This window comes from Melozone crissalis, unplaced genomic scaffold (assembly GCF_028551555.1).
Source record: "Melozone crissalis strain CALT ecotype California unplaced genomic scaffold, PUWL_Pcris_2 ptg000081l_1, whole genome shotgun sequence".
Classification (NCBI taxonomy): domain Eukaryota; kingdom Metazoa; phylum Chordata; class Aves; order Passeriformes; family Passerellidae; genus Melozone; species Melozone crissalis.
The window spans coordinates 6,758,583-6,785,696 of NW_026535858.1; the positions used below are offsets into that span (position 1 = coordinate 6,758,583).

The 27,114-nt window shown below is 42.1% G+C and overlaps 1 protein-coding gene across 1 annotated transcript in view; it reads right to left on the minus strand.

The window, feature by feature from the left end:
* Positions 1 to 27,114, minus strand: part of ABHD12 (abhydrolase domain containing 12, lysophospholipase) — a 37,589-nt gene that overhangs the window by 6,158 nt on the left and 4,317 nt on the right. The window contains exons 2-7 of the mRNA XM_054290602.1: positions 11,255 to 11,379; positions 9,479 to 9,584; positions 7,255 to 7,374; positions 4,395 to 4,425; positions 1,847 to 1,892; positions 551 to 680 (exon numbers count right to left, since the gene is read on the minus strand). Of these exons, the coding sequence (XP_054146577.1) occupies positions 551 to 680; positions 1,847 to 1,892; positions 4,395 to 4,425; positions 7,255 to 7,374; positions 9,479 to 9,584; positions 11,255 to 11,379 (558 nt within the window). The remainder of the gene's footprint in view (positions 1 to 550; positions 681 to 1,846; positions 1,893 to 4,394; positions 4,426 to 7,254; positions 7,375 to 9,478; positions 9,585 to 11,254; positions 11,380 to 27,114) is intronic.

A 27,114-nucleotide genomic window follows, 5' to 3' on the forward strand; every position in this document is an offset into this window, starting at 1 on the left:
TGCCTCCAGACAACCATGGAAAGGGAGGAAGCAGGAAATGAAAGTTAAAAAACATGAAGGCAAAGGCCCTTGACACCTTGAACTTCCCCGTGCCAGGCATAATCATGCAAATGTCAGAGGTGGCCAGCAGCATAGTCATGCAAGCATCTGCCCAAGCCCTGATTACACACAGCATGTTCATCAGGACAGGAGGAAACCTTTTGAAAGCACAAGGCACACACAAACGTGGCTGGTCTGAGACACTTTCAGAATACCAGCAGAGTCTGATGCTCTGCTCTGAAAGACAATCTACAATCTATAATTCTAAGTGTCTTTCTAGTGTGAACCCTGTGGACAATGAAGGTTCAAGATCCATTGCTGCAGTCATTCACTGCAGCCCTTCTCACTCTGTACAATATAAAGGGGGAAGCCACCCTCCAGAAATTATGCCACAGATGCCAAGCCAAGCCAGCCCAGGGATTATTGCAAAACAGCACCTTCATCCAAGGTCAGTGCTTAATGTTCTTTAGAAGCTGCTTCTTTAGAAGTGCCACTAAGATTAGATGCTTACCCTGTGCCCAGGGAGTGTCCCCAAATATAGACGGGGTTGTCTCCGCTCCGGGCTTTTATCCAGTCGAAGACATGAAGGGCGTCGTAGGTCATTCCCCTCTCTGAAGGGCTGCCTATGGAGTCACCCCAGCCTGGAACACAAAGAGTCCTGCTGAGAATCGCTCAAACTGCTCAGCAGAACCAGCCAGCTCCTCCCATGCAGCCCATCTGCAACTGCAAAGGGGCCTGGGACGTGGGCACTTGCTGTTCACCTCACTGTGCACCTCTACAAATTGGGGCTGAAACTCTGGTTGACTCACAGCCATTCAATCCAGGTGACTGCTGTCTGCCAAGGAGGTTTTGTGGATTTAGTCAACAACAAAACCAGAGATTGCATCTCAAACACTGCCACAACAGCATTCTTGCATGTACCCACCTGCAACAGCTCAGCTCCCAAACCTTCCCTGCTTCTCCATGCATGTAACCAATTTATAAGTGCAGTCTCTGACAGCACAGGATTGGATGCTCAGGGCCAAAACCCAACCGTGCCTCACTGAGCTGTTGCAACATCAGTTTGTCAGTTTGTCTGTGCTGTTCAATCACTGCCCTCCAGCAACTTTCCATCCTCCTGACTGTTCTGGCTCCATCACTACTGCAGCACATCCACACATTGTATGCTCTGAGCAGCCAGCACCCCACATCCCTTGTGATTCCCAATGAGCAGCCAGAGAAGCAGCTGCCAGCAGGACTGAAAAACAGGGCAAGCTCCTACAAATAAACTTCTCCCAGGTGTCTTCTTGATAAAAATGCAATGGATTAATTTCTTTCTGGTATCTGCAGTGGCATTACACTGCAGCCATGGCTTAAATACTAAGAAGGTAAAAAAGGAGCCTGACTGCTAGTGCAGAGGTGCAAAGCAGTCGTGGCTTCTGCCAAGTATTGCTAGCAAATCATTTACTCTGCCTTATCTCAGCTTTTAGAAGGAAGTAAGTGCAAGTTCAGTTCCCTGTGTGACCTTAGGGAAGTCCACTAGATCTTATCCAGAAGGATTATACCCAGGCAAGCCCCCAGCTCCCATGTGTGCATCTGGGGAGTGCCTGAAGAGGATGCTGTGACAGCCTGGCTCACTCTCTGCTCCTCAGCTCCCAGATCAACAAGCCCAGTGCATGAGGACAGACAGGAGCCACAGCCCATCCAGCTGGACATCAGGAAAAAGAAATTGCTGGAAATTCTCTAGATAGCCATGAGGGGGAAAAGGAGAAGCAATCAGCACTGCTAATGAGCTGGCAGCAAGGGTTGGCAGAAGGAGCCCACATACCTCGATAGTCAAACGTCACCACGTGGTACCCCAGGGAGCTGAGGACCTGCAAGGCAGAGAAACACTCAGAACCTATTACAGAGTTCCTGCACCAGGCCAAGGTGCAGGCATTCATTTTATAAAATTATTGACATCCTAAATGGCCAATTTACAGCTTTTCAATGTAGCAGGCACAGAGCTTTCCAAGCACTAATCTCAGCCCACTGGTTTTACTCCATTTGTTTCCTGGACTTCATATCAGGCTACCTAAGATGTTGATTATTCCTTTAACAGCTTTGACCTTAAGATCTGCAAATATCCTACTGTTTCCCCTACAAAGACTTTCATGTTTTCCAGTGAAAGAGTACAACTGTTTCAATTACATTACTCAAACTGGCATAAATGTAAGAACAACATACAGGAGCCCGTGGCAGGAGGCTTAAATATATAGCTTAAAAATGTGCAGTTGCTCTATTATAAATATTCATGTTAATAGACAATGGTAATCCTAACAAAATCTGTTAAAAGTAAGTAAAACCACTCAATGTTAGACCAACTTGCTAGGAAAAAGTGCCTTGGTAAAAACAATACAAGCATTCCAAGCTACCATTATTTGATAGGAACCTAAAAGCTCTGTGGTAGACAAAAAAAAAAAAAAAAAACCAACAAAAAGTTACAAAATTATTAAAATTAAAATTATTTTAAAAGTTACAAAATTATTAAAATGTTTCTCTTGTGGTCTATGTATGATACATGATTTTTTAAAAAGCAACATTAGCATTATGCTATACTCTAAAGAGGAAATATAAAACCAAAAAACCAACACCCTTTCTAGTGGTACTGGGACTATTGTAGTCTACAAATGAAATTAACTGTAGTCTACAACTGAAATTAATTTTAGTCTACAAATGAAATTACACCTGTCAACTGAGCATTTATTTAGCACAGTTTTGAGAGATTACATGTATTGGGTAGATTTATAAGCAATTAAACATTTCACAACCACTTTGAGCCACACAGTATCAAGTGGAGCTCACAAAGACAAACGACTGGAAAAGGAGAGAGCATTTCCATTGTCCCACCAGACAAATCAGCTGTTTCCAATGGAATCACTATATGACATTTTTATAAGTTCACTCACACATTGAATTCCCTGAAGATGAAGTTTCTTCCTGAAAAGTTTGGTTTTTAGTTTTACAATGTGATTTTACTGCTAAGATATCACAAACAATCCCACCTTTTCCAGGCCATTAAAAATTATTTAATCTGTTGAGAGTTCAGCTGTCTTCTATACATGTTTTATGTGTTGGCTGCATTGAAGGCCTATTAAAAGCACCAGCAAAAAGGACAGCTGGTTCATTCTGCTGGAATAAACACAAACCTGGAGTTTCTGGAGTGGTTCTGCTAAGCCCATGCATGTGTTCACTGACTGAAAAAGGCAAACCAAGCAGCTTGTCTGGATATTCTCAGAAGCAAAGAATAGCAGACCCAGGAACAGAAACCTTGGGGTTTGCTAAACTGTGTTCTCTGTCTATGTACACAGAAACACACCAAGTCTGTGTATTCTGAAGTACTCCTACTCTTGTCCATCAAAATCAAAACCAACTCCTCTGCCTGTCTTGGCCAGCACAAAATGCATCACAGCACAGGCTGGTTCCAAGAAAAATGACAAAATAAATCATACATGACAGTCTCCTCAACCAATTTTCTGCAAATTAGCTAATCTTTTTTTTATTCTTAAAGGAAATGAAGTATCATCTGCCTTCTTGGGGCTGCTAAACACTCTTTTCTAAGCAATCTGAATTTAAAAGATTTTGCAGCAGGGGATCTTGCATTGAATTGCAATAAAGTTTTATGAGTGCCAACACTGACACAAATAAAGAGAAGAACAGACTGAGACCTCTCTGAAATGAACCAACAAAAACAATTATGTCTCTCTTAGAAACATGTGATATGAGATCAAGAAACTGTGTGGGGGAATTTCAGCCAAAAGAGAGTTTAATAAAGTAAATTACCCCAAAAATCATTAGACAGAACACTCAAAGCAGCTGTGTTCTCATATAACTCACACCATAGTGCTACACCTGGGGAATTCATTGGATTTTCTACAAAACCTTCTGCACTTGAGATGGCACCACTCATACAAATGCACTGTGCCTTGAGGAAAGGGGAAATCCAGGCTGAATGCTCTTAAATGGTACCTTAAATTAGTCCACTAATCAAACAAATTGGGGCTGTAATTAAATAAAACTCTTGATTTTTCCCAGAAACTGTCTTGGTTAGCCCAGCTGGAGCTAGCAGTTAACAACAGCAAATAAAAAACCTTTCAAACATCTTTGAAGATGGGAGGAGTGTGCTCGCTCACAACTTACAGTCTTTTCCTTTACAGGCTTCCCTTGGAAGGACACTGAGAGCCCCAAGGGCTGTGCCTGTGGGCTGTTTGAGCACTCTCCTCAGCCCTGTGCACACCTGAGGTGTTAATGCAGCTGTCACCCACTCTCCAGCTCTTTGGAAAGCTGTTTTTAATGCAGCTCTTTGGACAATCTCCTTTTACAAGGCAGCCTCTTACCTTGTAAAGCTCCACCCGGTGATCCCCTCCTCTATCCATGATGAAAAAAAGGAGAGGAATAAAAAGAAAAACATTAAACAACCAAACAAAAAGAAACAAACACATTGAAAAACCCCCAAACCAACCACATTTGAGTATTTAAGTTTCCAGAAACATATTTCCCAATTGCCTCAGGCAACCTAACAAAAACATGCCAAACATAAGAAACACCATAAATGCTTTGTCACAGGCTTCAAGGAGACAGCCAGGCTCTGTTGAGCTATGCAGGACACAATTCTGAAGTCAACTTCTCCATGTAAATCTTGCCTCACAGCAGGTAAAAATGAACTTTTCAACCCACCCTGCTGTGTGCCTTTTCCAAAGCCTGTAATACACCCAGAACAGCCTGTCCCTTTTTGCTCTGCCTACCCTGATCTCTTGCCACAAATGCTGCCCCAGCCAGTAGCCCTGATTCTCAAAAGTTTGATGCTACCACCAAAAATAATGACATTAAGCCAAGCAGGTGGATTTTACATTTCCTCAGCTGGCTCCAAGCTCAGGGAAAGAAAGGACATGTGCAAAAAAGTGAGCAGAGAAAAGCAGAACTGAAAACTGTAAAGTCCAGGGGAAGAATCAGCTTTTATTTATAAATATAAACTGAAACCTAGACAACAGAAAGGAATATGAGTGTGCCATTACACACCTTAAAATACATGCACAACATGGCATGGCTAATCCATACTCTAACTTCAGTCTAGTATTGGTATTAGAGTAAATGTACTCTTGCACTTAGGAAAACTCTAGAAACTTCATACTGTGACTGGCTTGGTCAGTGTAGACTCCAAACCAAAATTTAGAACACATGCACTTGCCTACCTACCAAAAGCTGTCAGCTCCAACCATGCTGGAAAACAGCTAATCCAGTCAAAAACACTCAGGGCAAAATGCAAGGGGTTGCTTGTAAATAATTTTGACTCATACAAGCTTGAAGATGATGATCCACTTGCTTGAAAAGTCACCTTCCACATGCACACCTTTGTGCTTTTTCATGCTTTCCTTGAAGTGTAACAGAGGAACTTTCTAAGGGGATTGAGTACACAACATTTCTGCCTCAGCCCCAGATCACTCAAGCCAAACAGAAGGCCAAGGCAGTGCCTTTGACTCATGGTTAATGCAGCCTGCAGCAGTAAAGCAGCTTTGGGACAAGCAACTGAATGTGCAGCACAGAAACAAACATACAGCAGCACGAAAAAAGAAATGGCAAAGCCAAGACACCTCCAGAGCACAGAGTGAAATGGGAAATATGTAACTGATCCCTAGCTCAGTCCTTTATCCCAACAGCATTTGGGGGAGTTGAGAAGGAAATCTAATCAATAGACAAAAAGGAGAGATACTGGCCACCATCAAGCTGCAGGAAGTTTCCCCTTAAGTTTCCCTAAATCTTCCCTTAGTATCATTTGCTACACCCAATCAAGGCAAAAAATAAAAAAATGTGAAGAAATGTCTGAAAAACAATGCAACAATTTGATTAAACTTTGCAATGCATCAGCACAAGAAGGCAAGGGCAGTTTGCAAAAAAACCCATCTGTTCATGCATTTCCTGGGTTGCAGCACACACCTTCCACACTGTGCCCTTGTGCCAAGAAAAGCACAGTGCTGAGACAAGAATTGGTGTGAAAAATGTTCTTGTGATGTAGAGGTTAGCAAACCTTTACTAGCAGCGCAGCTAAAACTGTTTCTTTACATCATGGAACTTGTTTTCCTGCAATGTTGCTGCTCTTGCAGGGTATCCATCAGCTTCAAAAGAAGATGCAACCAAGAAAAAACATCCCACTCAAAATCCAGCAGGGGATTGATACTCTTTTGTAAAATGCATATTTTTAGGAGAAAAGACCATGTTCTAAGAAACAAACAAAAGCACTGTAATATGTGGAGAGGTGGCAGGAAGAACATGATCCTGAGAAATATCTTCACACTGCATTAATGGTTTTTAGCATCCAGCAACAAAGTGCAGAGAATTCATCTACTACTTTAGCCAATAAACAGTCAACTATAAAATTACAAGTTTTAGAAGTGCTCCTGGTCCAGACAAATGTCCTGGACAGATGCAATAATGAAACAAGATCAGCACATAACCTTCCTCTTTCCTTTTGATTTTCCTTCCTCAGAATGTGTTAATTACTAAAATAAGCTCACAAAAGGAACTGGAAGGTTAATTTAATGCCTGTGAGTCACATATGCAGAAGCACTAATACCATCCCCTGTCTCAATTCAGAAAATTTCTCTTTTATACACAAAATAAATACTTTCCAACACCTGATTCAGGAAGGGTCTCAGTCTCCTGGCTACTAGCAGAGGATATAAGCTAAACTATAATATCAGATATCTCTGATAACTGCAATAAACCCATTCCCACATTCAATGATGGAGAGGGATCATTCCATAAAATGTATGTGCCTTCTTTTAAAAGGAGAAGCACCAAATTAATTTTAGATTTTATTTTGGTTTTAATCATAGAATAGTTTGGGCTGGAAGATACATTCAAAGGCCATCCAGTCCAAACCCCTGCAAGGAGCAGGGACATCTTCAGCTAGATCAGTTTGCTCAGATCTCCATCCAGCCTGACCTTGAATGTTTCCAGGGGTGGTGTCTCTGCCACCTCTCTGGACAACCTGTTCCAGTGTTTGAACATCACCCTCATTGTGAACAATTTCTTCCCTGTATGTGATGTAAATCAACTCTCTTTCAATTTAAAATTATTATCCCTTGTCCTGTCACTACAAACCCCTAAGGAGTTTTTCCTGTCTTTCTGAAGGTGCTGAAGCTGTGACAAGCCAGGAAAACACCTCCTGAACCAAGCCAGCAGTGTTTTGTGCCTCACCTTGTCCCTGCATTGCCGTGCAGGTAAAGGATCACAGGGTGGGTGGAGCCCAAAGCCTCTTCAAACCAGGGCTGGTCCTTCCCTCGGGCATTCTTCCACAAGGCTGCAGGGACTGTGTGCCTGTGGACAGAAGGAAAATCTGCACTGTCCTGCTGCTCCTCAACACCCCAGTGTCTGCCACTTGAACTCTGAGATTTCCTGTTCAACTCCTTCACTCAGGATTACACATCTCACACACTGTTCATAAAACTGTCCTGATTAGCTGAAAAATTAGCTTTTCAAATTGAAAAGGCAGTGGCTACACTTATTTCTACATTTTCACCTCCATCACCACTGCCTTCAGAATGTAGAGCTGTCTGTGCAAGGCATAGAACTTCAAAGGCACAATTACTGAACTTCCTGCTGCTCTGGCAAAATAATCACAGTTCCTCAGCTTTTATGGCACTTAATTACTTCAATTAACATAACTTATATACCATAAACAAGATTCACTGCTAGGTCAGCAGATGTACAGAGTAATCAAAGCCAGTTGGGCTTGGAAAGAATGTTCAGTGATTAAGAGTCATATCTGACTTTACAGGCAATCCGAGGAAAAGGAGGAGCCCAAGCTCTGAGGAGAAGATAAAATGTTTTCAGGCACAAGGTTGTTGAAGGTGTAACATTTTAGCTGCAGAAGTTACAATCTACAAGAGGCAGGAATTTTTAACTCAGAGCAGTTCTTCTGCAGATAATGCACCTACGTGGCCTGTGAGAAAGAATTCAACACTGGTGCAACAGAAAGAGGAACGACAGACTGAACAGAAGGTAGGCAATTAAACTGGATAATTAAAATACAAACACAAAGCAAGGACATGCCCACAGCCATGTGAGTTGTTGAGAAGGGGGCTGGCTTAGAGCCATCAGAAGTAACTTAAACACTCCTTTTTACCTGAAAGGTAGACAAGCTTGCACCTACCACAGCAACCCTCCCCAGATGTAAAGATCAGAGCACACAGGGGAAAACAATGTAAAAAGTCAATTTGCTTGCATGCAGCCAGCAGACACCAAGGTCTTGAAGAGGTAAAAAGCCTCAGTAACTGTGAGACTCAAAAATTCAACTTCTCTGCCCCAAGACTTTTGCAAACTTACAAACAAAGCAGGCTGAGGACTTTGTTTCAATGTACCAAACACAAGATCTTTGCCTTTTAAAAGCAAGGTTATAAACTTTTGTGAAAATCTTCTATAAATATCCCGATAAATGACAGCCTCTGAATTGCCACCACAAGCTGGAAGTTCTGTTTTAGCAAAGACAGAATTTTAATTGTCCAAGTGAAGAATCAAACCACTACTTATCAGCCTATCCTTGGAAAGACTGAAGTTTTCAAGTTTCTAAACATACTTTTCACTAAAATTTACTTAAAGAAAATGTCCTAATGACAATGATAAGAATATCTCTATCCCATTTAAAGGTTATGTACCTTTATCTCTATCCCATTTAAAGGTTATGTACCTATGTTGAAGAGAAAATCTCTACTGCATTTAAGGACTCATTTAAGTTGAACACACAACTGAAAACTCCAAATCTTGCCCTTCACAGACTGAACATCACTGTCTGTATTAAGGGAACACCCCCTTCCCTCCATACCTGACACAATCCAGGGTAACAAGGAGCTAAAATGAATTGTCCTTACCTGGGCCCAGAAAATCATCACTGAGAGAAAGAAATGACAAATGAGCTCTGACACTGTCACTTGTTTTGTGAGGAGTGTAAACTGTGTGTTCCGTTCTCACCCACTCTCCAAATCTTACATATGTTTTATGAGCAGAATTTTCTTCCACCTACTCTGAACACTTTGATCTGTTTTCCTATCTTCCCCCACATGTATTTTGCAAAACAAAACACAGAATCAGAGTTGAATGACAAAACATCTAACTCCATGGGTCTGGTCTGATCTGGAGGCAGGATCTTTGTGGTGATGAAGACCTGTAAATTTTAGAATTCCAAATTTTGATGTTTCTCTGAATGCACAGGTTGTCTGACTGTGTTTTGTGCATTACTGATCCCAGCTCAGATGAGCCCCAGAGATTTGCATACTTTTCAACATGAACTCGGTCACTTGGCAGAGGAAAATACAAACATCCACAAATGAGAGCATGCACAGCAAAAAGACTGAATAGGCAGCATCTAGAACAAAGAGAAGGATAAAGATGCATGGCACATACTGCACAGAACTGCATTCCTTACCAGACTCCAATGGTTACATCCTCCTCTGGCTGCAAATAATAATTACAGGTGTGGTTTAAACCTTGATCCTGTGGCCTTTTCAAGTCAATGAAATATGGGACCCTCACTGAAATGAAGAGAGAGAAAGAAAAAAAAAAAAAGAAAAAGAAACATTTTAATTTATTTTCTCACAAAACTGCTTAACCAAAGCACTGGAGGGCTGTACTAGCTGGGAAGACCTTTTTGTGTAAAAGGAATAATTTGTTACAGCTGTGATTTAAAACATGAACAGCAAAGAGAGCAACGTAAGAAGACACAGGCAACCACCAAAAACACAGGGAACAGGCTAAAATTAAGAGAAGGTGGGGAAGACAAAGCTTCCTTTGACAAACATTTAACCATCTCTGTCCAGTCTGCTTTATAGATCTCTGCTGCTGATTTGGATTCAGTCTTTTCCCATAAAATGGAGCTCCACCACAGCAGAACCAGGAAGTCTGTCTCCCTGAGATTTAGTGGTACACCAATTAACACACCAAAGCTTTTGTTCTACTGACACAAAAGAAATACTGATAATGGTGACAGCCAAATCTCACTTCACTTACCCTCTCAAAAACTCAAACTTCACACAGACATAAAAACCAATGCAGGCAACAGCCAGTGTTAACCTGACAAATGGGGGCCCTCAGACTGCAAATCTTCATCTGTGCAGGTGTCTGCTCTCATGCAAAAGCACATGGGAGAGTCCCAGACAAGCCAAGCAGGGCACCAGCACCTGCTGCATCCCATGAGGGCTGTGGATCCTCCAAGAGGACAGCAGCTTGTGCAGTCCAGGTCTGGACAGGCACCCAAGTCACTCCCACCAGTGCTCTGGGAACATCATGCAACTTCTCCGTGCCTTTGTGGTGGTCTAACATCAGCCAGAAATTCAGATCCTTTGTGTCCCCAGCTCCAGAACCCCAGGGGTTGTCCTGGAGTCTCTCCAGGTACCTTTGGCTGGAGATTCCAGGAAGGACCATTTTCTCCCACTCTCCATGCTACTCATGACTATCCACTGTCCAGGGCAGGTTTCTGGACAATTTCCCTAGAAATCTCTGTCCTGACTCTAAACACATTGTGGACCATACTGAGGAAACCTGGCAAACACAGCAACAAGATCATGCTACAGGACAATTATTTTGGTCACTTGTCAATAAGCAGAGGCAGGAACTTGAGTGAGACCTAAGAAAGCTCTGTAAAAGCAAAATCACTGGAGCCTGCACTATTCAGGTTATGTGGCTGTCAGTTCTGACAACCAAAGCATAAGAGCTGCCCTGCACATGTGCACACTTCACAGCAACCACGGCCCAAGGTGTGAGAACATGCAAAGCATGCAGTCAAAATTAGACAAGTTATGTAAAAAACAACGTATCAATAGTTGGTCCTTGTAGCTTGGACAGAGAGGAAGATATTTTTCAAAATTTCATATAAAATATAAGTAATGTTTAAATGTAAATTTAGATTGCTGAGTTTAATTCCACTTGCTTGCTGTCTACTCATGCAACTGTGTGGAACCCCTCAGAAAAACACAGCTGACACATTGCACACTTTTCCTGAAGAAAAAACCCTTTTGGCTGAAAATTGGCTTCAGTTTGGTCACTCTATTTATACAAAGACATGCTACACCAACCACACAGAATGCTTTCCAAACCACAGTCTGGGGAGGTTTACAACCTGTGAAAGTTCACAAGCTGCTCAGATTCAGGGTGAAAGTGAAGGCAAACAAACTCCCCTTGTCCCCTCAGCCACTGAGTCACTTACCAAAGTTTAGGAAGACCAGCTTGGCCTGAATAGCAGGGCAAAGTTTCACTAGAAATGGGATGGCTATGTACACTCCCAGCAGCCAGAGTATCACCTTCCTCAATCGAAACCATAGTCCGTATCGCCTGGAAAAAAGAAAAATAAAATATAGAAAGACAGAGCTGAATACAGCAGAATTTTTATGGAGCAATTTTCACAATGATCTGTGCTTGGTGGTTTTGAAAATCTGGTCATTTACACTTTAAACAAAAGCTAATTTCAAACAGTTTGTGTAGCCTCAGTTGTCTGAGAGAAGCAGAAGTAACCAAAACACCAGCTGATGACATGCAGCTTAGAAAAAAGGAATAGAAACTCCCTACTGATTACATTTTAAAAGACTCTGTAACAAGAGCTTTTCTTCCTGCTAACTTAACAGATTTCAGAATCTCTAGAATGCATATCACATGTTCATCTCCAAAAAGCAGCCCAATCATACTTCCATTTACATCACTATCAGATTTTGTTCAGTTCGATTTTCACATATTTTGAGGAAATAATGTGTAATGAGACTGATAAAGTTACACATTATCTCATGAACAGACTGGAGCAGACATTCTGCCTTGTCCAGCTAAAAGGATTACCTCTCAATGCCCTAAAAAGCAAACCCTTCTAAGTATGAAATTTATTATATTTTCTAAAACTGCAGCATTATTCTCTAAGAATTGCCCCAACACTGTATCTCAATTTTCTCTAGAGTATTCTGATTAGGAAGAATAAGCTACAACAAAAAAAAAAAAAGAAAAAAAGAAAAAAAAAACCAAAAAAAAACCAAAAAAATCAAGTAACACACAACAGCTAGTCAAGTGATATATCTCAAAATTCCCTTTATTGTATCAGAATAATTACCAAATACACATTCATATGTGTGTTTATATATGCACATATGTCATTCATATGTGTGTTTATATATGCACATATGTTTACATAAAGGCTTATGTGCAATGATTTAGTTGACCAACATTTCAAGTGCACTGAGGTTTCTCAACCAGCCCTGCAATCAAGAACTAAAATCCATGGGAAGCCTTCAGGCAACACAATTTCTGTTCCTTTTCAGCAGACAGTCTTGAGCAAGAATCATGTTCCATGCCAGTGAGCAAACAGTTCTCAGTGTTGGGAACTGCAGGCTACTGAAATCAGAGAACAATCTTTCCAAAAGGCATCTTCATCTCCCATTTGGCAATTCTTGGAGCTGACAAGCTAAACTTGCTCTAGACTCGAGCTAAGAGGGTTTAGCCACTGTCAGCTATTGTGAAATAGAGAGCCTAAAGATCTGTTTTTTACACATTTGTACAAGAAAAACGAGTGTACAGACAGAACTGGGATGGAAATAGTTTAATCATGTACCAAAATTTTCAAAATCTGACATTTTGTGAATCAAAAGCCAAGATTCTCAGGAACACTTTTTCAGCACAGCAAAAATGGAGGCATTCCAATCTCCCCTTAAGTTTTTGGCATGATTGCTAAGGTGCTCACAGGGAAGAGGATATCCTCTTATTCATCCAAAATCTGCCTTCAGCACACTACTACATGCCTACAAGTGCCTGTGTGCCTCCTCTCACCCTGGAACCACATTCTGGACTTCAGAAACATGGGCTACCAAAATTAAAGCCCTTTTCTTCACAAGTTAAAACAACTGTTATTTTTCAAAAGGGGGGAAAATACATTACTAAGTCACTGTCACCCAGCTGTGGCTGCAACAAGCCCACGTTGAAAGGTTCAACAGATTTTTATACTTCCCACAGCAAATTTGACAATGAAAAGGTAAAGAACTCCATCAAGGCTTCCAGTGACATTTCCACACCTCAAGCCCAGTTTTCTAAAGTAAGAAAAGCAAAACCAGCAAAGGACTAGCAGAGGAAATGATACAAAACGGGATTTAGAAGAACAGAAGTGAGTACCAAAGCCTCAGGCCAACCCACCTATGCCCACAACTTTGGGAAAAAAACCCACAAAACATTTTGTTTGGGCTAATCACTGAGCTGATCATTGCTCCCTACTCTCAGATTAAATCCAGCTTTCCCCTACATCAGCACCTACCACCTATTTTCATAGCTGGAATGGATTTGTGGAAGACAAAGGGAGATCACTAAAGGACAGCTGACATTTAACTGCTGAGCAACTGAAATGTAACTCAGCTCTCTTCAATGAGAAGTGTGTGGTTTTAACAAAACACTTTGTCTAGTTATTTTTTCACTTAGATCTACTCCCATTTATCTCTCCTTATTGGCAAAAAGGGGAGTGGTTAAAGCTAAAAGGGGAGGTAACTCATTTTGGGGTGTCCATGCCTTCAAATGCCTCAAGGCACTGTGTCCTCACCAGCTTCCCAGAGCACAGGTGAGCAGCCAGGCAGGATGGGGCTTCCCAGCAAGTTTTCCTGCCTGGGGCTCAGATCCTGCAGCAGCCAAAAGAGCCCTGCCAGGGGAATTTTGCACATGCCAGGACTTCATTCCTACAAAACAAAAACCCCACTCGCTTAGGAAAACAACAGAGCCAGGTCTTAACTCCTCCAGGCACAACCAGAGCTCATCAAAACAGGGCAAAGCACTTCCCAGAGCCCAGGCACAAGCTGGAACCAGGAACACAAAACACTCAGGAGAACATTTGTCCAGGTTACACTGTCAGAGCTCAGGAATGATTCCAGTTTCTCCTTTTTGGAGCCTGAACTGAGGCATCCCTTTCTTTGCTCCCATGGCCCATGTCAGATGCTAATCAGCAATGTGACATTTACACCTCATCTCCAGGGAGATGTCTACTTACAATGTAACCAGGGCAAAGCTTCCATCCACCAGACAGCTTTTCTCCTGATAAATGCAAGAATATATGCTGAAGTACAGACATTATAAAATTATCAGGTAAATCTTCAGTGAGTTATTTAGCTAAATTAAACTCCTATTGCTTGGTAGAAAAGCTATTTCAGGAAATAGATGCCCTGCAAAAGAAAACTTTGGTGTGCTCAGGCAAAAGCAACATACTTGTCACCACCTTTTCACCAGAAAAGTCAGCAGGTCTTAGTTGGAAAATACAAGTGATGTAGAAAATAAGAAGCTGCTAACTGAAGACATTTAAGAATATCAGAAATTGATTTCCTGGAACAATAAAAACGATGTGTAAAAAACCTCAAAACAACAAAACATGTCACACAACACAGAACACCCAACAATAAAACAAAATCCCCAGCATCACATTTTCCCCCCTGCATTTACCAAAAGCTTTTTCCCCAACATCTGGGTTCTGTCCAAACACAGAGAAAACATGAAGTGGTTTTTGCTTCATGCACTTTCCTGAAGTGAACATGGAAAAGCACATTCCCTCTCCAGACATACTTCAGTCTGACAGAAGGAAATCTTTCCTGGAAGTGTCACATTAGAATCAGAAGGTTTTCCTCATATCTTCCACCTGGATGAAGGTCCCACATTCACCCAGAACAAGCACATTCTGCATTTGGGCTGGCAAGGAGAAGCTGGGGGTCCTCTCATGACAGCTTCCCCTGAGTGCAGCCCCCTCCTGTCCAGCAAACCTGGGAGGTTTCATGAACAATGTCCAACCACCAGAATCCTGTGCCATGCTCTGGAATCCAGATTCAGATGGAAATAATTTCTCCTGCAGATCATCTGAATCATTTCTACACTGGGAGTGCTTCCATTAGCATCTCCTGATCAGATGTGCTGGCAGGGTGAAAGGGCAGGCCAAGGGTGAAACAAGAGACTAAAACTGATCCTGTAGCAGAGCAAGGACAACATTTATCAGAAACATTATCAGAAATACACACAGGCTGTGCTTGCAGTCCCTAAAGGATCTACAGACAAATGCACCCACAGCCCACCGTACCCTTTGTGATCTGCCTGGGGCAGGAGTGAAACAAAACTGCTGCAGACACCAGAGCACGAGGCTCTGCTTGTTCAATAGTGACAGGGAATGCTGTCACTCTGGAGTCCCTCACGTCCCCAAACTGCAAACAGCAGAGCTCTCCCAGCAGGAACCCAGAGCACAGGATGTGGAAAGCAAAGGCCTTGAGCACACAAGTGACAGAAGTGACTTTATGGGCGGTAGAGGAAAAAACCAAAATACATGGCATAACAAGAACTGTCCCAGATAACTTTCATGAAAAATCTTTTCTTGAAAATTTTTCCTCCTGAGAAGCTGAGAAGCCTCAGGAACAAACTGTAAACATTGATTATCTGCTGCTGTGGAATGCAACAGGTGCATCTGTGATTGGCCCATGCTGGTTGTTTCTAATTAATGGCCAATCACAGTCAGCTAGCTTGGGCTCTCTGTCTGAGACAGAAGCTTTTGTTAGCATTATTTGCTATTCTATTCTTAGCTAGCCTTCTGATGAAACCTTTTCTTCTATTCTTTTAGTGTAGTTTTAATGTAATATATATCATAAAATAATAAATCAGCCTTCTGAAACATGGAGTCAGATCCTCGTCTCTTCCCCAATCCAAAAACCCCTGTGAACACCATCACAAAGAACATATCCTCCCACTTTCCTAACAGAAAACATATTAAAAAAAATACATTTGTTCCCCCAGACAGGCATCAAGAGCATAAAATCAGGAGGTAGATAAAGACACGAGCAAAAGATTCAAAAGAATGAGGGCCAAAGGAAGCTTAAAGGACTGGGATGATTTTTTGGGGGTAAACAGAGTTGTATCCAAAACAACCTATTCTACAACTTGGAAACTGCAACAGAGTCCCAAGGCATACAGGGGCAAAGAAACAATACAGCAGCCATGCAAAAGGTAGGACAGCCCACACATCAGGCAAGCCTTCCAGCTTTCCTTGTTTTGAACAAGAGATGGTTTCTAGCCCAGGCAGGATCATTAAGAGCACTCATCTTCCTTTTCTGCAGAAAGTCTGGACAGTGGTGCTGCACAGGGCTCTGTCATGGACAATTTTTATGGAAAATCCTTTCCTTAGGATTTTTCCTCCTGAGAAGCTGTGAAGCCTCAGGAACAAAATGTAAACACTGATTATCTGCTGCTGTGGAATGCAACAGGTGGATCTGTGATTGGCCCATGTTGGATGTTTGTAATTAATGGCCAATCACAGTCAGCTGGCTCGGACAGAGAGCTGAGCCACAAACCTTTGTTATCATTCTTTCCTATTCTATTCTTAGCTGACCTTCTGATGAAACATTTTCTTCTATTCTTTTAGTATAGTTTTAATGTAATATATATAATAAAATAATAAATCAGCCTTCTGAAACATGGAGTCAGATCCTCATCTCTTCCCTCATCCAAGAACCCCTGTGAACACCGTCACAGGGCCCCTTGCAGGTCTTGAAGGATCATCCAATCTCTCTTTCCTCCACCACCTGAGCCACCCAATCCAATTCAGCTTTCATTTTATTTCACTTGTTCCTTCTCATAAAGTTAAAAAAATAAAAAGGAAGAAACCTATCAGCCTTTCAGCTGCACACAGAAACAGCCTCTCAGCTCCTGAATTTGAGTTCACAGGCAGTGTCTCCCCTCTCCATCTGGACTTGGTACCAGCAGCTTTTGGACAGCAACACTCAACAATGTAATTTTCCACTACAAGATTAATATGATTTTTTCCCCCTATGGGTTTGCTGCAAAAGCTGTTTTTATGTGCAGCTGGATGCAAAATGAAAAGATGCTCATGTGCAGGGGTTCACCCTCTCCTAGTTTCTGTGCACAGTGAATAAACCTGCATGGGCAAAGAGGCAACCACACGACTCATTTTGGGCACTGCTATAGAATTCTCAATGAAAGCTGCAACCCACAGCTTCACTGTAGGTACTGTAGCTTAAATTATAGAAAATTCATCCAATCCTGAAAACAGATCTTCCCTGAATCCATGAAAGCCACTGGTAACAGTAGTATTTGCCAGAACTCCAAGGATCTGAGCGACTGATCCCTCCCTCTGGCACTAAGATCCCTTTAACAGGATGAGTTCACTGCAAAACAACACAAAGAGAAAAATCAAATCCTCCAAATGCATCTTCCTATTCTAGGGATTAAGCAAACATAAAAAAAAAAGAAAAAGGTCAAACCCCAATCCTGGAAACAAGACACAAATATAAAGGCATTTCTCTTTCCCCCCCACCCCCAACTTGTTTCATAAAATAATTATAATATCACGTACAAAAACTGCATGGAAAACGGCATTCTCTGAGAATTTTAGTTTCAACCAGTTCCTGAAAACTTTTGCTCTTGAAAAGATCTGGAAAATAAAAAGAAAATCAGCTCTACCAGATTCTTTTGCTATCTCCTACAAGAAATTCCTTAAAATCTTGAACCTTTGCTCTTTCTGAAGGAATATTCTGGTCTCCCTTTCACAAGCTAAACTGCAGAATAGCACAACCCCACCAGAAAGGAGCCTGGGGGTGGAATGGGAGGGGACACAGCTGGAACAGCTGGCCCCAACTGACCAAAGGGATATTCCAGCCCATATGGCATCATGGATCAGCACACACAGCTGGGGAAAGAAGTAGGAAAGGAGGGATATTCAAAGTGATGGTGCTTGTTTTCCTAAATAATCACTGGATTACTTAGGAAGACAACTACTGGTCTTTAAAAATGTGATTATTCCAAGCAGCTGTGTGATGCTGAGTTGACAGCTGGGGCTAAAACACAAGTATCACTTACTCAAAATAATGAAGGTACTGTATTGCACAGAGCCATGCAGAACATATTTTTATAAGGATAAAAGGACTCTGAGAGTTTTCAGGCATCCAGCAACGGAATAAATTGTTACTGACACATGTCATGTCTTTGAAAGACACGATTTGCTTTGATATTTCAAAAGATAAACTGATTTTTCAGCTATTGGGATGAGGTAGGAAAGTCCAGGTACCTTATTTGTTCTTTGACAACTTCCATAATTCAAGTACAAATCCATCTGCATGTAAGAGTAGTTGGATCTGTTGTGTGGGAGTATCAATTAATACAAGGTACACTATTATTCTAGTCCATCAAAGGTACAGAAAATGCAACAGGCAAGTTTATACCTGATCCTACTGCCCTCATCACTGTAGCATCCAAAATGTTCACCACTTGACTTAAAATAAAGGAAGATGAGTGCTCCTAATTTTAAATCAGGGACTGTTTCAGTCATGTCACAGATGGATGAAGAGCAAAGAGGCTACAGAAGATCCCAAGAAGTCATCCAGCCCCTTCTCCTCCTCCTAGCAAAGACAGACTACCTTACACAGCTGTCCCCTTAATTCCTCCCACAAACACTTGGCAAACTGTGACAGCCCACGCTTCACAGCCTCCCTCTGGTGACCCAGAGCTGAGCTGAATGGGCTAAAATTTGCCAGGTTCAGGCAACAAATCAGACTGGCTGCATTCTCACTGAGCAGTGATTTCTCACAGAAAATAAGAAGGCTCCCAGAATACAAACAAAGCTGAATGATTTGCCCACTAGGCAGAAACAGAAAAAGCTACCCAAACATCCCAATCTGGCTAAAGCTGCTAAATGCTCCTATTTGCATCAATGGAAAAGAGGTGGAGAGAGGTGAATAAAACACTAAGCAAACCTTCTTAAATATTTGCTTTAAAAGCTAGGATGAACTAAGGTATTCAAGCCTCCATCAAGAGAGCCTCAGAAAAGCTACAGCACTCCACAGTCTGACTGTACCCAGAAGCAAAGATTTGGGATGTTCTGCTATTTCTCTTTAAATTAAAAGACAAATTTACAGGAATAATTGGCTTAATAAGGTGGGGGAAAGGCAACAAATTTAAAGCCTAAGGGTTTTCATTAAAAAATACCCAAAAAGACAAAAGAAAAGCAAGCTGAGCTTTTTGATAATCTCTTTAAACATGCAAGCTCTACCTCCATGTTTCTCACAATATTGTGACAACTTATTTTGTCAACAGACACACCACCATCAGTGATGGACAGTAAAGGTGTCCCAACAGAGGAAAAACTTCAAAACCGAGAAATGACAAGATGTCAATACACCCATAAAACTTTGAATTTCCTGTCAAATGATAACAAACAATTCTAACTGCTGGCTACTGAAATCTATTCTTCTTTGCTACTATTATAGAAAAGACTGTAAATCAAAGAACTACAATCAATCAAAGAAAAGACTATCAATCAAAGACTACAATTAAAAGATGCTGCTTTCAGTTAGGCCCTCTGGAACTTCTATCATCTTTAAAAATCCCCCCACATCACCTGCAGTCAGAGAAGTCACCTCAGTTCATTTGACAAGCTCTCCATGAGTAAACTCTATGCAGTTTATCCCACCTTTTATTCACTCCCACACCTATGCAGCCTGAAGCTGGCACTGGTTAGTGGGGCCACAAAAAGAAGTTCATTGTAGAAAAGACCAAACCCTGTATCTGCATGGCAACAGACAAATGCAAACACACATAAAATTAGCCTTTCAAATAGGTAAATTTGTGGAGATGGTTTAGTAGCTGTGGTAGAAACACCTAAGAAGGTTCCAAAGAAGGAGCCCTCAGGACCAGCTTACAGAGATTGTACAACTGCTGCCTCAGATACATTCCTTTCCCTCCTTTACTGCAAACTATCTATTCCCACAAAGCCTACAAACCATCTCATTTTGGCTGGGCTAACATCTTCACTGTTGTTCCACCTACCTGAATGCAGGTGAGGTTTGAAACTTTAAGCTCCCAAATTCCCCCACTTCACTACCTCATTCCCCTCTTACAGCCCAGATTCTCACAGACTGTTTCTGTGCCTCCTTCTGATTAATATCAAGTGGTTAAGCATTAACTTAAAACACTAAACAGCAAGAAGGAAGCCATCTAGCCAGTCAAGAATTTAGCTCTGTTCCTCCAAGAGATATAACTACAAAGTAAAGGAGAGCAACTCAATTTTTTCAGGAAGGACCATCAAGCTCCAGCTATTGAGACCCTCACAACCACATTTCAGCTTGGAGAAGAAAAGATCAGGGTAGGACCTGAAAGAATCAAGATCCTGATGTATCAAGTGGGGGGAATGTGGCATCAGCACTCAGGGTGAGAGGAAAGCTCTGCTGAGCAGGTCGATAGCACTGAAATGCCAGCAAAGGTTATGCCAGGACTCAGAGCGCTGCAGGAAAAAACAAAAACAAAAACATGCCCATGAAGGTAGGGAAAGGCAAGTGTACAGCATTAATGAGAAGAAATAATAGAGCAGCTTGCAGGTAATGTATGGGTCTCTGTCCATGGAACACACTTGCAAAAAGCAGAATAAATTAAGCAAGGGAGGGAAAGGCTCTCACAGGCATTTAACAGGACAGGGACATGGAATATCTAACTTTTCCCCCATCAGCACCCCATCCCTTCCCAATGCCAGGGCTTGGGCTCTCCTCCTCACAACCACTGTCTAAGCAGACTACCCTAAATGCAGTAATAACACAGCTTGTCTGATTAAATCACTATGCATTGGCACATCCTTTGAAGTACAGCAGTTTGGAACATCAGTCTTGATAACCTAACATTCCAATTGCATGAAATCTACATGTTTCACAGAGCAGGAGACAAGAATGGGCTGAACATTTGGCAACGCAGCACCAATTTATTTTAAATGTATGCTGACAGCATGGCCTAAGCAGCAACTATGTTATTTCTCAATGCTTGGGTACACTGGTATCACCATTAGTGTGAGCTGCATGTGACAAGATTAACCTGAAAGCTACATTTTAAAAAGGAAGGGGCAGATGCTACTGTCATTTTAAGCATGCAGCAAACAACGAATAATTAAACCCTCAGCAACAGAACAATTGACTTTTGGGACAGAAGAGCAGGCTTGGGGATTTGGGTTTTAAGGTTGTTGACTTTTCCTGAACGCATTTTCTGCAACAGCCACTTAGTTTGTGCCCAAACCTTTCTGGTATGAGCCCTTGTTTAAATTCTAAGGACATGCTTTCTCCAGAGCTCACCAGCAATGCTGCTGACACTAATCAAATCTGAAGTCACCCACATTAGATTTTAGTCGAGCTTGGCATTGAGATACAACAAGCACACTCCCTCCACAGTGTTTACCGAATTCTTAAGTTTTTTACCCATTTCACAGCTGACAGCTGGTTTATACTGAAGGCACAGCCCTCTCACTACTCTGTGAGCTGGGGAACACATTAGCTGTCTGCTAATGAAAGAGGAAAAACCAGAACATAAACACCAAAAGACTGAAACAGAACTGGAAGTGCAAAACAGAAGCTTGAGAGCAGCCGAGTCCGGAAATTCTCATTTCTCCCAAGCACACTCACCTCCATGGGGAGGAGAATCAAGGTGCACAAGCAGAGCTCAAGAGCAGAACTGGTTCAGACACACAGAGCTCCAGCACAGCTCCTAACCTGCATTTAAAGCCATTTGCCTGCTGACTGCACATCATAATTGAGGCAGCACACAGTACAGCCAAGCCAATTCCCCCACCACCAATTACCCATTGTTAAAGTGCTCTAAACCCCACAGACCTGCATGAGTGTGTTAACCTTGCAGCAAGAACAAGAACCCAGGCTCACTCTTTGTTCTTGTGGATACACGTGAGGGAACAGATCTGTATTTCCAAGCAGCACAACTTGGTAAGCATTTTCACACAGCAGTTCTTGTGAGGCAGCCACACAGCCTGAGAATTACCACTAGCAGCAGGCTCTGTGGCTCTGGCTTTCATCTAAATCACCTGAGCAAAAGATTCATTTGTGTATTGTAGACATTTTTCCCTCCAAACACATGAAAATGGTCATCTTATACTTTCCAGCTGAAAAAAGCTCTACTTTTGCTGGCAGAGATCAGAAGCCATTCCTTCTGAGAAGCCTGAAGAAAAAGAATGTTTTTGTGTTAGCAGTGATACTGCCACCTTTTAGATTCAGAACACATCGTTAGCAATACATTTTGATTACAATAGACCAACTGTTCCCCGTTGGAAGCATACAAGCAAACAAGAACATTAAACAATGCCAAAACATTACATATGCTGACTGTCAGCCCAGCACAGTTACATTCAGCTGGCAGTCACAGTGTCCTCTGTAACTGTGACCCGTTTAAAAAGGGAGCCTTAACAAACGCTGTATGGCCATAAAACAACAGCCAGAGTTAAAGAACAGATGTATGAGCAGATACAGAACTGCTGTTGGCCCTGACATGCTTTGAACAGGGGGGCATTTTGCATATAGGCAGGCAGATTAACCTGTGTTCATCTGTGCTTTATTCAGGGATTCCAGCTCTAGCTATCATCTTGTGAGGGAAAGAACTCCAAAATGACAAAGGCTTAAAAAATTAAGGACAATTAAAACCAAAGCCATTGCTAACACCACAAAACCTTCAAGAGCCAACCCAGAAAACACAAACTCCAAGGTGAAAACCAGGTGTTGGAGTTTTTACTTAACTGCAGGGAAACAAAACAGTTCCACAGAATATTCCCAGTTGGAAGGGACTCACAAGGATCATCAAGTCCAACTCCTGAGCAAATGGCCCACAGAGGGACTGAACCCACAACCTTGGTGTCATTAGCACCATGCTCTGACCAGCTGTGCTAAGCAGCACTTGCACATCAGCCTGCCAAAGTTTAAAATTAAATGTTGCCCCTACTCTGGTAGTGAAAGGGGAAAATAATGTTTTATAAGAGACAGCACAAGGCTATCAGAAACTGAAAGCAAAGGTCAGTCACTGCATTTCTGCTGGGTTTGCAAGAACAAGAGAAAGGGCTATTTCCAATGACTGTGTGCAATTCACAGTTTTCACATTCAGCAGTATAAAACTTGTATTGTCAGCCTTATTCCTGCTTCCTGAAGCTGCTCTGAAACTAAGCAAAACTTTACAAAAAGTGAAATCAGGCTGCTTTAAGGGAGAAAAGAGTGCCAGGCTTCCCTTCCTGAGCATTGTAAGAAGTCTTAACATGTATTCAGTTCTTCAACACCTTGAACACACTTTGCTCCACAAGCAAGGATGCTGCAGCCTGGGAGCCCTGACTCCAAGTTTCCAGTTTACATCATCCTCATTAGTGCAGGCTCCTCTGTCTCAGAACAGTCACCCCAGGGAAGCTTTACTGCCAGGGGAAGGGAAACCAGGCTCTGGAGAGGGTAAATGCACTTTCTGTACTCTGCTCTGAGCTTGCACAATGCCACTGAAGAGCACCCTTCCAAAAGGGTTTCTTCAGTTATTCACATATTCTTCAGTTTATTCATTTCTTCAGCTATGCCACATGAAATCCTTTATTCTGCACACTTTTAGTAAAAAGGGGGATGAGACTTCACATGACCTTATGGCCCTTATTACTCAACACTAATCTCTTTTTCAAGAGGAATTAACAACCACTTTAAGTGGGTACAAATTGGACAGATAGTTTTGAACAAGGGCAGCCGTGGGACTTATCTCAAAATATTTTCAAGTGTTTGTGTTTTAAAGTTAATCTTCTAGTCTAACAATCTCTTCTATTGCTCTATTTCTCAGTAAGAGTTACACTCTTGAAATAAATCTGGGTTAAATAAACACTTTGATTTGGAAAGCAAATAGTCATGGTTCCTGTTAGCTCAGTGAATGATCAAGGCACGTGATAGAGTCTAAAATTAGGAAATTCTGTTTGAAAGTTTGAATTGCCTTCAATGTGAAAGAGACAGATTTCTGGAGCCAAGTGTTGCACCAGAGAGAGAGAGAAGGAAGGAGATGTGTGCCAGGAAGGCAAAAGTGCACAGCCTAGGTGGCAGCGTCCCTGTCTGGCTAAGGGATATTCAGGGACACATGACAGCTCACAGAGGTGACTTACCTCGCACAGCTTCACCCTCTGCCACCATTCCTATCCCTGTCACAACCCCTACCCTCTCTCCTCACCATCCTGCCAGCTTTGCTTGTGTCCTGCTGACCTTTTCACTATCTGCTCTGAACTGCTGGCTTCCCCATCCATCAGCCCTCACCAATCCTCTCCTCCTCTCATGTTTATCAATAGTAACTGATAACCAACTCATCCTTGGGATGATTATATACAAAATTACACACCTTTGAACTCAAGGATCAATCCCACTCCAATTTCCCAGTTGTTTCTCTCTCCATTGAGCCAGTTTTCAATAGAGATATCACGTTTTCCATTAGCAGTGCAAGCAATGTCAATAAAACTACAGTACAAAGTCAAGTGCTTTGGAGAAACAATTTTACTGCTGATACTTTGATCAACCAGGCTGTAATCTTGACAAACCTGTTGCATTTTACAGTGTCCTTCCACAGGACAGATCTACTTTCATTAGTATATATATATTTAGCTGTTAAATCTTCTTCCACTGAATTTCAAATTAACTCTTGCAATTTAAATTGCACTGACTCCACCTCAGGCTAATGGCTTTAAAGTCTCCTAGGTCTCCTGTTACCCTTTTAATACAGCTGAAGCACTTTCTTTTAATCTTCTTGTGGTACTGATTCAGTCACAGCTACATTAACATAGTGCTCTCACATTACATCCTTAGTAAACTTCCCTTGCTTGCAGTCTCTCACTCACTCCCCATGCCAGAAGCCAGCTGCTGCTGGAGTCTCATCAGGACACAGCACAGCTACCCAATGAGCTCACAAAACCCCAGGTTTTATGGGGGAATTGCTGTAGAATTCACTAATTTCACATCCTGACATGATTTACCAAAATAATCTGCCCTGCCCTTCAGGCCTAGGAGGATAAAGTAACTTGGCTGCAGCCTCCTAAGCAGGCACAGCTCCTTTCAAAGGAGCCCAGACCCAGCTGGCAGCGCTCCTGAAATACAGCAAAAGTCCTGCTGGGGTACACCAGGCTCTTGAACATGGAGCAGAAAGAGGATTCTGGAGAGGAAATGATGTCACCATCATTAGTTTTAATAAAAACACCCCAACATGGTTTTCACCAAAAATAAATGCATCCACGTTGCACCCTGGAGAAAACCTACAGCTTCACTGCAGTGACCTGTGACTGCCTCTGCAGAGAACTTGATTTCTGGCACAGCAGCCACATTCCAGAAAGGACAGAGGAGAAGGTGACAATGCTGGGAAGACCCTGATCTCCACAGGCACCCTCACTCCAGAGATGACAGGGAAGCCCTGTTGGTCCCAGGGGTTACCAAACCCAAGGGAAGTTTAGGGATACTCAAACAAGCAGAGGCAATTCATACAGCCCCCAAGCAGAAAGTAAAGCAGCAGCAATTAGCAATACCATGGTAATTATTAATTCAGACACAAGCCATCAAAGCAGAGCAACTGAACCCAGGGGCAAGGATGATGTCAGAAATATGGCACTGCAAGGAAATCAGGAGTTTAGGAAGACCAACACCAAACCAGAGGGCAAACTCTCTTCAGCCTGAACATTCCTGCTTGAGCAGAGGTCTCTGAGGAAACTGCTCAGACACAACAGAGCAGATGCAGCAGAAAAAATGCTGTGCTCTGTTACAGAAAATCCAGAGAGGCTCATGGTACACTGGATGCAAAGACAGAAATTTTAAGTCATACAGAGAGACCTGCAGGAGGATGCTATGAGTCTCAAGGGATGTTTAGGAGAGTAAACCACATCTAGTTAACACTAAAAAAACCTCCAAAGTCAGTGATGAAAATGGTGAAAAAAGATAGGCTGCAACAGTAACACATTGAGGCACAGAACTGCTACATGTTAACATTATAACTTCACAAATCTTTAAATTAAAAAACAATATGAAATGAAAACAACCCACAATAATAAAACAAATAATTCCCCACATTGCAGGGAATATTGCTATTTTTGCCAAATGACTAATGTGTCATTGAGAAAGAGTGGGGAGAAGATGAGCACAAGGAAAGAGAATTATAATGGCTGGAAAAGATGAGCAAACTGGGAAGATCCTGCAGAGAATGAATACCTAATGCCCCAAATTGGTAACCTGGGAGAAATTCAGAGGCATTCCCCAGGCATAAGTGGCCAAAATGGCTGACAATGCACAGGACAAAACAGGAGGCAGAGCTACTGTGATGCCCTTCAAATAAATAATTAAAAAAAAAAAAAGGAAGACATACAGGTGGAAAAAGTTACACAATCCTATTTTTGACATATCTGAGCAAAATATTACAGTGCATGCTCTTCAAGAGAACTGCAACAAAAAAAAAAAAAAAGCCAAACAAAAAACCCCAACACAACCAAAACCAAAAAAAGAGCCCCACACACTAAAAAAAATCCTCACGCAAAGGAAACTGGTTTTTTTATATTTTACCCATTGGAGGGACTGTGATTCAACCTGTATTTACTATGAAAGAAAGAACAGGCAAGCAACTGGAAACCATTTCACAGCTCCGTTGTGAACTCTGCTCAAGAAAAACTGAAATAGAGGCAGTAACCCAGTAGGAAGGTGGAATTGGTGAAAAAGCAGCATGATTGATGAAATATCTCTATGCAGGCAGCCTCCTTCCTCTTTTGAAAGCCCTGACAAGTAACTGGTTTAACCTGAACACAGTAATTAAGAGAGACAATAGCATAAAATTCACTTGAGGGGAAAAAAACCCCTTAAATATATTGATGAAAACTTGCAGGAGAACAATTCAAGTATTTGTCATCTGTGCTACAATGGAACAGACTGGAACAATCATAAAAGACTCTGCAAATGCTTCTAAAGAAGTAACATCAGAAGAAAGGGGGCTAGGTCTAGAGATACAAGGATGGGGCACAGAGAGGACAGAGGGGCGGATATTGGAGATGGCCAAGTTTTCTGTCAGAGGGAAGGTCCCACTGGGTAAATCCAAGGAGCCATGGGAAGGCATGAAGCACTTCAGCTGCTGGGGCAGGACGGCACCAAGGGTCACCACACATGGCATTTGTCACACTCGAGCACACTCAGTGCTCCAGGGAAATTCAGGTGCATCAGAGAGGGAGAGCAGAGCAGCCTGCTGCACCCTCTTCCCTTCAGCACCTCCCTGCACGCTCACAAA